Below are 12,710 nucleotides of genomic sequence, written 5' to 3' on the forward strand. Positions count from 1 at the left end.
GTAAGACAGAGCTCATATTACAATTTCTTATGGCTTGCCAGAAGCTGAGAAACCTGCCCCCTAGGCGCTTCAAAGGCAGAGGCAGTACAACAAGGAGAGAAGTAAGTCCTGGTTCACTACATGAAGAATTCCTGGCTGGACAACAGATATCTCTTGGACCAAAGTTTTTAAGTACTGATGCATCTGTAGAGTTGTCTGTGGGTATGTGAATGCTACCTGGTTGACTGCATGCTAATTGGTCTACAATCTGCCAGACCAAACAAATATTATTTACAGATGCAATTTGTTTTAACAGGTGTTGTTACACTAGATGTGCCTAAATGGGATGCATGACTGTAACATAAAACTGTTCTTTCCAGCTTTGGGCAAATCAGTAGCAACGAAGAACAAGAGAGTAAATATGGAACAGTGGTTTGGAACAAGAATGGGCAGCATGTTAGACGAAAGGCTGTGGTCCAGTGTTAGTGTGGTTAGCACACTCAGGTAATTATTTATACATAGAAATACTTAATGTATCTAAGCCATGCGACTAATAAATCTGAAGTTGACTACAATTTAAAATACAAGTATGTTCTAAATCCATTTCTTCATTCTTCTTGGGCTTAGCTGTGGGCTGGCCCCAAATCCAAGGGAAATACAACCTTGCATATAAAAGTTATTCTGGAATAATTTTTCATTACTTTTCTTACCAATTCGAGTGATTCTGTTGTAGGAAAGTTCAAGATTCTGGAGATTTACGCAACCATCCAAGCCACAAATTGATAAAAGGTGGTTCTTGTTCAGAATCAGAATACAGAGATTTTCCAGATTTTCACAGTCAATTATTTGAATTTTGTTTTCCTGTAACAAAGGCAAATAGCATCTGCAGTGAATCAGCAGAATTAAACGTAAAAATATAGTAGGTTATCACCATCACTTATGTTTACCTTAAATTTCTAGCTAGGAGTAAGGGCATCTATTTTTTTCATTAGGGAAATAAGTTAATGAATCAGAACTTGTCTTTTTGGTGTTAAGTTGGAAAAGAGCAAAGATATATCTCACACTGCATTCTGGCTCAGAATACCCAAAAGCTGAAACAAAAAGAGCAAGGAGAATCTAAAGAGACAGTGGTCTTCCCCAAATATACTTTGCTGACTTCTAAAAGCCTAGGAGACTGAACTGAAAAATCCATAGCAAACATTATATTTACTAGACATTAATGAAGATGGTTTTGACTTTGATGAAATCGTATTTGCTAGAAATGAAAATCTGCATTTAGAGGTCTTTTGCTTACTAACTTTAAAACTGTTCTTAGCTAATGCTCTTTCTCCAAAAGTTCTTCCTCTTTTAACATTCCTCTCCTCTCCTCAGGCTGTTTTAATAATACTCTCTCTGATTTTCACTTCACTATTTGCTGCCCTCGCTTTTCTACCAGCAGATAGTCACGAAAACAAAACAAAACAAAAAATAAATTCCTTGCCTTTGCAACAAACAAATTTTTATTCCTGCCAAGATTTAGGTGCTACATGCACAAACGCTTCTTTTGGAAACCATAACACTGATTCCTCACAAAAGAGGCTGTTTCTTCCTTAAGGCTGAATGGAAGACAACAGCCAAACTAGACAGCAAAGCCAAAGTATTATTATTGTTAATGTGTATTATTAAGGGATGAGTAAAGTATATATAAAAGTGAATCTTCTAGGAGTCTCCCCCTTCATCAAATTAGTGTGATGTATCCCACTGAGACAATCATACATATTAAGTATAAAATTTTGAAATTAAAAAATGAAAAAAAAAAACCATTCTTTACCAGATATTATTTGATCTAGCACTTTTTGCTTATAAATACCAGTCTTAGAAAGACTAGCAGCTTAGACATGTATATTATGTTCTCATATTACTACTGTGCTTTCGTAGACTGAGGTACCAAAATTAATGATTCACAGAAATTACATGCTGAATAGATAATAAATAGATAAGTAAAGAAAGAAATATTGTAAAGAACAGGTGTTGCTTACTCACAAGTCTACTGCGAACAATGATGGCACAGAAACTTCCTTATGAATGAGGATTGTTAAAAAACATGAAAAAAAATTAAGGAGTTGTTTCATGTAAATTAAATTCCGGAACTGAGATGCACCATACAGCAAAATGTTTGCATAGTCAATGAAATTTTAATTTAGACGGTCTTGTTGGATGCAGTAACATGTACCCAGAGATTATGTCTCTAGTGTAACATGCCATATAGTTCCTTGAGCATTTACATGAGTAATTTTCACTAATATTCAAGGTTTGCATTTCAGAGGACGTACTCCTGCCTAACCTGCTAACCCATCCATTCATGGCCTCAGACAGAGTGAGGTAATGAATATCTTATCAATCAAGTCATAGCAATACTTATTACTATATGTACTAGTAAATAATACTAGACTGACACTATCACTTTTCTTAGCATAGTTTGATTCATTTGCAGGATACTGTCTTAGTACAATGCAAATTGCTATGTACAGTGCAAATCTACTTCCGTAACTATGTTTATTGATATTCTCATGCTTTCAAAGCACTAAAATCTACATGTTCAGGGTGGCAGTAGGAGCAAACCACAAGCTCTGACTCTCTCCAAAGCCTTTTGCAATCCAGATGACTCTATGTTTCTATGATTCTATATTCATTTGTATGCAACTGCAGAACCACCTGAACAGCAATGCTGGCAGCTTTCACCCAGTTATGATAAAGAATCAAATATGCTTAGTACCTCTGCATTGATATACTTCAGGTCTTTGCAGCTACTTAGCCCTTCCAGTGCAACTAGTCCACAGCGTCTCACAGTCAAAACTTGCAGATTTGAACACTCTGACAGTGTTGAGAGGCTACAAGCTGGCAAATCTTCAAGTGTAAGAGTTGTGACCTACATGATAAATAACATGATAAACGAGATTAATTACTGATATGCTGAACTTTCCTTATACAACATCACATTCTGCTTTTCTCTGAATAGAGAGACGAAATTACATTTTACCTGCTGCAGAGTACTGCAAGGACCACTATGAATTATCTTGTGTATATTTAATGGAGGCATCCTGCTAACTGAAGTTTTCCTTGATCGTTTTTTAGTATTTGGTATCTTCCTTTGGTTTTCTTCATATATTTTAGACCAAGATTTACATGTGCTCATCCATTCTGTTCTCTTTTTCTCAATGTCACTGGGAAGAATTAATCTACTAGAACACTCAGATACCTCTTGAAATGTGTCCCAATTTTTTATGACTTCCTCATTAGCATCTCCCATTAGAAATAAGGTTTTCTTTATTGTTTCAGACTGAGAAAACTGATCTTGGTCATCTGTATTAGTAGCATTTGACTGGACATTTGATTGACTGATGCATGTATCATTTGACTTATTTTCTACCATGTGATTTGCTCCAAAATCAACAGATTCATTCAACAAAGCATGGATACCTGAAGCTTTATCAATTTCTTTACTTTGTGAGTAATTTTCTTCTGTACATGTTACTAAATTAATATATATGTTCTCATATATATTCATTTGAGAAGAGTCCTCTTTCTCAGAGATTAGCACATTCAGTGTTGGTGTCAACTTTCTTTCTGTTGAAATCATACCACTATTTGTTTTACTCATCGTTTTAATCTGCTCTTCTTTTTGTTCTTCTACTTGCTTACGTAGTTCCTTTTTCTCGTCTCTTATTACATTCACAGTTTCTTTCAATTTATCCTCTTTTATATTTTCTTTTTTATTTTCTTCATTTTCAGTGATCATAGCTTTTGCTATTTTTTCTCTTAATTTTCTCTGTTCTCTTATTTGCAGCTCTTTTTCTCTTTCAAGTCTAAAGCTTTCTTTCTCATATTCCTTTTGTCTCCATTCCTTTTCCAAATATTTCTGTCTTTCTAGCTCTACTTGTCTCTTCTTCTCTTCTTCATTTTGCTTCTTTTCCTCCATTTGCCTCCTCATTTTTTCCTCTCTTTCTTTCAATTCTCTCTCAATTTCTTCTTGTATTTTCTTTTTCTTTTTTATTTCATCTTTCCATTGTTTTAAGATAGGAGCATACTTCGTACGGACTAAGTATGCTCTAAATCTAGCTTGGATTTTCACAGCTGCTGTATTCCATTGTTCTGCCAGGTGTTTGCTTTCTTTTTCTTTCTGCTCTTCAAACGCCCTTTTCTCCTGTTCCATTCGCAGCTGCAACTTCTTGATTAATTCCTAGGCCAAAATAACAATTAAGATAGAGTTTACTAACTTTTAAAATAGTACAGGTGTTGGCACAAGTTTACTATTAATAGACAGCAATTGGTGGATTAACTGTTACAGAACAATGTGTATTCTCTAATAAAAAAGTAACCTCACAGTCTTTTGAGAAAGGCTCATTGTACAACTTTACCTCGCGTTGCATCATCTCGTCTCTCCAAGCTTTCATTTCTCTCTGTAATTCATCTTCCATCACAGTCTGTTGTTTCTGCACAATAAATCAAATTAAATGAATATTGTACAAAATGTATTTTACAAAATAACCTCTCAAACTCCTCCACCTTTAATTTATATTTACCCTTTTTGGTGAATGAATGCTTCAATTCAAATGAGAAACTCAGCTGTGTGAGTAAATTCTAAATAAACAAAATCAACAACTAGGCATTCAGATTAATAATTCAGATTTGGTCAAGTACTGAATGATGCATACCTTCAGAGTGTTACCACCTCAGTATTTGGTCTAAACAACTGCCACTCTCCTCTGCACTACTGTACTACTTCAAATTCTATACTACTGAAAATGAAAGCTATGCTTATGAAGACACTATTCAAAGAAGATTTGCATTATAGCAGCAAGATAACAGAAATGAAAGTTCTGAAAGTACAATGAATATCAACTTTGTGCTGTTACGTAACTGATAATCCTACAATCTTTCAAACAGAAATTTTGTTCAGTGAAGCAGAAGGGAAGTTTTTCATTGACATTGTTTCTCAGATGAAGAAAAATGGAAAGTTTGTGACTGGAATTCAATCTGATCGACAATTAATGGAGAGTAACTACCTAAAAACCAGAGGCTGATCCATAACTACCTGACTCTTGGTAAAACCAAGATAAATCAGCATCAGCCAAATTAAATATACAACAGTACATGAAAGAACCAGTATAAACAAGCCAGCACTTCTTTATGTTGCTCATAAAACAGACTGGATGTCTCAAGTCTTCTCTAATGGAGAAGGTTAGACTACATCTTTCACCCCTGTAAAGTGTTCTAGCCATGGAGCTTCCAAACTGTCCCAAGACAAGCATGTTAAAATCCACCTTATCTAGAGAAAGAAAGCCATTCTCCATCCAAAAATTATTCATGAAATATATTAAAAAAAAAAAAAAAAAGAGAGAGAGAAAAAGCAACTCTGTGGCCTGCTGAAAACAGAGCTATCTCAGACACTTCATTGACTTGTAGAGGTCAACAGTCTTTCCACTCACCAAGCCCTTCCTTAATTTTGGTGACTTGAACTACATTGCTGCAACAAAGATTCACAGCTATTCACAAATCAGTTATCTGAATATGAAGTGTTAACATATCTCCTAATACAGAAATATTTTGGCTAAGTAGGAAGCAATTTTGGCCTCACAAATGTAATGTCTGAGGATAAGATTTCATTTCTTCATTCTCTCTTGTGGAGAATTACCAAATTTTATCCGTTGGTATGGACAATACACAGTGCCAAAACCTGACCAGATTCTCTAATAGTGCAACCAGTCAAAGTCTGGAGCCATATTCCATCATGATGAAACTCAGTAAATGAATCCTGACTCAGCCTCCCAGGCACCGACAAGGAAAAGTAGTATTCTAATTTCTATCCAGGGGAAAACAAAGCATTTATGAACGATTTTTGTTCAGATTATTTTACCTATGATTTTATATCTAAATGTGGATTTGGAGTGAATGGACCAAAGTACTTTCTGTTAATACACAGTGGCTGCTTTTTTTCTGTGAGTAATTTAATACAACTCTCATTTCCAGTACTTTGGCTAGTATCATACTGTAAGAAGACTTTACAGGCAATGTTAAAAGAAATACTTACCATTTAACATAGTAAATCAACTCACTGTCAATCAAGGCAGTAAAACAAATATCTCAACAGATAGTACTTAAATATGTCTTATCACTCCATTTAGTATCAGAAAGAGTAGGTAAAAGATGATCATACAGTCTGAGATAGCACTCTCTTTTTTCACATTAGACCCTGAATTCAATTAATCTAGGTTGCAACAACATTTGTTTAAGTATCATTAATCACCTTGTGCAGAAGCTCTAACTCCATCCTTTCAGCCTCAAATTTCTCCAGATGCTGCACCCTTCTGGCATGTTCTTCTTCATTCTGTTTTTCCTGTGCTTCTCTCTCAGCTTTCCACTTTCTCCTCTTGTCATCTTCAATCTCATTTTGTCTTTTTTCCCACTGCTCAAATTCTTGTCTACATTTTTCTTCTACTTCATTATAAGTAAGGCTTATGTTCATTTCATCATCAGCTACAAATTTGTAATCAATCAAGCAAACCTTTTATTTAATTTAATAATAGGCTTTGGTGGACATTAAATGGTCATAATGCACTGACAAGCAAATACAACTTGAAGGATCCTATGGTGATATAGCCAGCAATATATATCCCCAAGGAAATCAGAGCTGCAATGAGTGCCTTCTTTGAATGGTTTATACTTTACCATATGAACTACTATGAACACTTATTAGTGAAACCTCTGATGCTGCCACAGCCATGGCAATGTATGTGCCAGGATTATACTTTGTGTTTAAGATAAATGCCTTCTCTGGCTGTTTGCAGGGGTTTCATATTTGATGCATTCCACTTAAAAACATGCAAAGGTTAAGGCAAATGGAAGCATTTCAACCATTGTGACCACAAAAAATAAAGCAAACTGTGGCTAAAGAACAAGCATTTTAGTGATTCCAATCTGGCTTATACTTGTTTTTTTGTTTTTTAATTCTCATAATTATTTAAATCATTCTAGAGTAATATTTTCTGAAATAAAATTTCTATCAAGACACTGAAGACAATGATAATTCTGTGATCCCCAAATTAGATAAACCACAAGTAGTCCATGAAGGCTATTGCGTATTGTATTGTATAATATTTCACTAAATGTACTATACTTATGAAAATAGAAAAGTAGGAAGTAGTAACATAATGCTGAAGACCAACACAAGCAAATGAATAATACATTTCCTTACCTGTAAGAAAGAGGTCATTAGTGACTATTTCACCGCTGGACTGATTATTACAAGTAGGTGTTGTAGCAGCTTTTAAGTTTTCATTTTCCATTTCAAATAGTACCTAATAGAGTTTAGATTGTCATTAAGAAGCAAGAAATAAAATTTAAAAGCAGAACATTATAAGTATCTCCCAGAAGAAGCATAATATTTTCCATCTTATAACAGTGGGTGAGAATTAAGGGGCAGGCTAGTGTGAGGGACACCGCTGTGGGAGTGTATTACAGGCCACCTGATCAGGAGAAGGAAGTTGATGAGGCCTTCTACAAGGAGCTGGAAGTAGCCTCATGATTACAGGCACTGGTTTTTATGGGGACTTCAATTATTCAGATATTTGTTGGGTAAGCAACATGGCCAGGCACTGCATGCTCCAGACAGTTCCTGCAATGTGTTGAAGATAACTTTCTGATGCAGGAGGTGGAGAAGCTGATGAGGAAGGGGCATTACTGGACTTTGTCCTTAATAGAGGTCCCTTCTAACCCCTAAAATCCCATGATTCTGTGAAGTGTATGAAATTCACTGCTGTCTGCTATCCTTAGAACACTGAATAATATAAATGGGTCAGACAAAAGATATTTTCTAGAATAATAAATATTTCTGTATTTCTCCTTAAAAAAGCAGTATTAGTGTGTTTTTTATTTATTTAAGAGTATTCTGTATTTTTAACCTGGAAAAATAAACTCTTTGTTTATGGGGGTTGTTTTTGTTCTACTTTCTGTGGAAGCACTATACTTATGCATCTAAACTGTTATGGAGATAGCCAAATAACTAGCTGCTTGTACATTTTTAAGTAGTCTATTTGAAAAATAGTGCTATACTGTATTTCATTCATTTTTTTAGTGTCTAGAAGTAATCTATTCCTGCTTATTTACTACCTGATCAGCACGTGCTTGAGATACAGATTAAGTTATGTAAAACAAATAAATTCACAGAAAGTAATTTTGCTACTTTAAACAATGGTCTTCAGAGAATAAAAATTCATGTTTGAGGAAGTGCTCACCCATAAAAAACAGGTGAACAAAAAGTGATGACATTCAATACGGGTTTGTGTTTTTATAAAATCTTTAGCATATTTTTCTCTCAAATCTCATTAAAATATAGAAGAACTGAAGTTCATAACTTTTGATTTGTCATTGAGAGCCCCAGGCATTAACAGTCATGCATCTTTCTAATCATAAAAAGAGTAAGGTTAGAAAGAAGTGTCAGAAATTTTACAATACTATTGGGATATGATTCTGGAAATAAATAAGAAATGATTATTCAGTTTTGTTTAATATTGTTAATTGTTGTGCTCAACATCTCAAGAACTGATAAAGAAAATTGATTCCAAATTTTAACTTGTAGTGTATTGCAGTTGAGTCCCATTTCTAAAGAACAGCATTAGAAATGCAAATTAATAACATACAGATAGTCTAACAGAAATAAAACTGAATATATCTATATGTCTCACCAGGAAGCTATCTAAACAAGCTATTTACTATACTAAATAGAATTTTATTCACTGTATATATTGTTTAAATAGTGAATACCCTTTTTTTAAATTGTTCTGAATCTTCATTATACTCAGAAGTCAATTCTGCCAAGTTATCTGAAGCACAGCAAGGAACTACTTCATGAATATTATCTAAAGAAGAAAAAAATATATGGTTTAGTACACAGAGAGAAAATCCCCTAGCAGTACCCAGTTCTGCTCTATACTACCCAGTGTATTTTTTACGTTACAAAAAAATACAGTATTTTTTTCCTTTAATTTTTTTCTCCAAAAATAATTAAAAAAAAAACCCAGCAAAACAAAAATAACAACAACCAAAACTATTCTCAAACATATATGGGAGTCATTCTTCTAAATTAAAAGTAGCAATACATGTAACTGGAACACATGCAATTTATGCTACTATTGCCCAGGGAGACCAAACTGCATTTGTGAAAGAATTCCACAGCATAAAATAGTCAAATATGTGTGGCATAAATAAATATTGTAGAACTTGTAAGAAACAGGTCAAATGCTGACAGAGAACTACAAAAATAATCAAGAAGAATGACTGCCTATTACAATAAGGATGGAAATAATTAAAGAAACCTTCTCCTAATAGCAAAATATAAAGACAATATAGAATTTTTGTTCCCAAAACACTACATGAAATGAGCATGAATACTAAGACACTGTGAATAACTAAAATGGAACAGAGAATTCCAGATGTAACATAAAAACTATGAGCCTGGCTTCAGGCACACAATTGGTACACAAAGGCAAGTTCCAATGGCAAGGCCATTTCATTTACTGCTAGCTAGGACAACTCCATTGTCATGGTTTTGTGGTTTTTGTTGTGTTGTTGATATTCCACATCATGGCATCATGTGGTGTTTTGGGAGTTAAAGAGCTAATGCTCTTGGGCTAGTGGTTAGGAGCCAGTGTTCTCACTGCCACAGCCCAGGTTCGAGTCTCGGACAGGAATACCCAGAATGCAGCTGGAGCATTAACTCCCAGTACACCACATGATGCCATGATGTGGAATATCAACAACACAACAAAAACCACAAAACCATGACATCCATAGACTTTAAACATCCTAAAGGGCTCAACTGTATCTGCACGTTAGCTTATAGGGACTTCATCTCATATTCTCATGAAGAATCTGGCCTAGGTTCTGTTTCAGAAAATGATTCTGTAACTTGCTTTGTTCCATAGTTTAGCATGAGAAGAACTTTTAGGAAAAAAAAAATCAATTCATATACAAAAGTTAATCTGAGAAGACAGCATTATATAATTTTACTCTTGACTCAATATGCTTTCAGAAGCTGATGCAATAGGTTTTACTGCTTGCTGTGCTTAAAAGTTTGCATTGGTTTATTCATTGTTAGTTGAAATATGAGCTGCATAAATATGCTGTGATCCCTGCTTACCTGTAGGTTCTTCATCTTCTAAGTCTTGCAGTATAACCTTTTCAGTATCTTGATTTCTGCTCTTTATAAAACTTAAATAGGACAGAACTGATTCTGGCAGATCATCTGAAATCTAGAAAAATAGGGCATTTCACATAAATTCTACATTTTCATCACACTGCTACAGCTGGAGGTAAATACTTAATATGCGAGAATACAGACTCAATTAGGATTCACCTATAAAGCACCAATGGAAATTTAGTAGCAATTGCTATCAAAATTGTTCAGAGTTTTGGTGATGGGAATTCTCACTCTTCCCACTCTCATATCATCCACTGAACAATTAATAATTCTCATTTCTTAAACTTTCATTAAATTCTAATTGGAATACATTTCAGTAGTTTATCTTCTGAAAACTTCAAAAATGTTTCAATCAGCATTTCCTTTATAACTGTCACAGACAAAGAAATTGAGTTGAGACAAAAATTAACTAACACCTACGATGCATAGAATCTTTTCCATAATGATGTTACAACTCTTTCAGAAGCAAAGTTAATTTTAAATTTGATGATATAAACGTTTAAAGTATGTATATACGTATTTGATGTTTCTCCACCATGCAGACACTTTCTACTCAAAATATCATCTTCTCAAAGATTTGGGAAAATAGGACTGCCTTCCCTAGATGTGCAATTGTTTATTGTTGGTATTTTAAGATGCAAGAGCATAAACAACAGTGATGCCTTGATCTGCCATTATCTGTATCAAATATATATGGTTAATGGTCGCATATGACCAACTACACTGATATCCTATAGATATCAGGTCATCTACTCAAACATCCTATAGATCCTGTACAACTTCTATGCAGAAGCAAAAGCAGTGTGAGCCATCTGAACACTTACCGACTCAGTGTCACTCACAGATCCCTCTGATACCTCTGCGTCAGGTTCATCTGCTTCAAAGGAAGAAACGCTGATTCTACTTAATTCATTTTCTATTTCTATTTCAATTCTTTCAATATCTGCTGACATTCTACCTTCCACAGCGTCGTTTCAAAGCTGCACAAAGAAAATATTAGCCGTCACTAATCGCTTTCCAGCCGCTGTCTGGCACTCCCTCAGCGGGAACGGAAAGAGTGCCTCGGCCGCGAGCGCGTCACCGCGGCAACGGGACGCTCAGGCGGCGGGCGGGCGGAAGGGCCAGGCCGGGGCTGCGGGTGGCGCCCATTGGAAGGGCGCTGCGTGAGGAAGTGGCCTGTCCTAGAATGGAAATGGTCCGCCTCACTCAGTTAAGCAGTTAGGCCCACGGAGAGTGCAGATGGTGTAGGTTTAAGGTGTGGAAGTGTTTAGCTTGGCTAGGAGTGCTGAGCGCCGGGATACGTATAGCAGGACAGCGAGAGAGCTGGCAGGTGGAGTCAGGCTGGATGTTACCAATCAGTAAGAAACTCAGATCTTAACACTGTAAAAACGTGTCCATTTGTAATCCACAATCATAATCTTTGCACAATCACAATCTTCGCACAATCACGCAACTGGTAAACGTCACTCTATGGTTGTGTTAAGGAAATATGCTCAAGCACTGAGCTGGATGCAGGCTTGGCTCTCATTTTTTAATGCAAAATATACTGTCATGGTGAAGGAATCACAAGACACAGTGTCCTGCATTTGTCAAACAGCTTTGCTGTTTTTGTCCGCATACCTTCTGTAACCAGGAAGTAAGTGGTGGTCAACAGAAGTGTAAACATGCAGCTAAGATGCACATAAGGAAAAAAACATATCATCGTAAGATTGTAGTCTTTCAGGTAAGACAGAAGTATTCAGCTGCTAAATGTTTTCTTGTAGCCTTTAAATGTAAAATGAACATGGTTTTGTAAAGACAGTATTTTCCAGATAAGTGCTTTAAGAGAAATCAAATCACTGTTAAAATGCTTCAAAATAAAGCATTGCAACCCACATAATTATTTGAGCAAGTTGGTTTGGAGGGAGGTGTTCCTGTTTAAAGCAGGGGGGTTGGAACTAGATGATCTTAGGGGTCACTTCTAACCCAAACCGTTCTATTATTACAGCAGAATGGGGCTTGAAGTGAAATCTGAAACCATTTAAAGTTGTTATTTTTTTTTCTTTTAAATGAAACAGCGTACCAAATCAATAATTCCAACTTTGAAAATTCTGATGAAATTTAATTTCTCTTAAAAGTAGTGGATCTTCTTCAGGGAAACTGCAGAAACATTAATTTGTCTGATAAGAATTTTGAAGTTTACATGATGTTTTCATTTACATAACGTTTTCATCTATTTTACAAATAATAGAGGATGTAATTAATCTGTAGTAATTCTGACAAAAGAGAACCACATACAATTCCTTTTGAACACATCCCTTTGGATTGGAAAATACTTTCTAAAGAGTATGCATATGCTGGCTATATGCATGAGTCTATATATGTGTGAGTGCTTGTCTGCCTTGTCTTACAAGGGAAAGGTATGGAATAGTTGCAGTAGGCTGCTGTTGCAGAAGTCATCTTCTAACCCTGCTCTTGGACTCTTTTCAGCTTATATCATCGATCCAGACAGACT

General features: G+C 35.4%; 1 protein-coding gene across 1 annotated transcript in view; it reads right to left on the reverse strand.

Moving 5' to 3' along the window:
* Positions 1-11,186, reverse strand: part of LRRIQ1 (leucine rich repeats and IQ motif containing 1) — a 100,770-nt gene extending 89,584 nt beyond the window's left edge. The window contains exons 1-9 of the mRNA XM_065743217.1: positions 11,041-11,186; positions 10,157-10,268; positions 8,782-8,876; positions 7,214-7,316; positions 6,266-6,495; positions 4,377-4,451; positions 2,999-4,198; positions 2,735-2,887; positions 690-840 (exon numbers count right to left, since the gene is read on the reverse strand). Of these exons, the coding sequence (XP_065599289.1) occupies positions 690-840; positions 2,735-2,887; positions 2,999-4,198; positions 4,377-4,451; positions 6,266-6,495; positions 7,214-7,316; positions 8,782-8,876; positions 10,157-10,268; positions 11,041-11,169 (2,248 nt within the window). The 5' untranslated portion in view covers positions 11,170-11,186. The remainder of the gene's footprint in view (positions 1-689; positions 841-2,734; positions 2,888-2,998; positions 4,199-4,376; positions 4,452-6,265; positions 6,496-7,213; positions 7,317-8,781; positions 8,877-10,156; positions 10,269-11,040) is intronic.
* Positions 11,187-12,710: the final 1,524 nt, after the last annotated feature.

Source organism: Cyrtonyx montezumae, unplaced genomic scaffold (genome assembly GCF_038088225.1).
Source record: "Cyrtonyx montezumae isolate F1298 unplaced genomic scaffold, pur_monq_1.0 scaffold_3, whole genome shotgun sequence".
Classification (NCBI taxonomy): domain Eukaryota; kingdom Metazoa; phylum Chordata; class Aves; order Galliformes; family Odontophoridae; genus Cyrtonyx; species Cyrtonyx montezumae.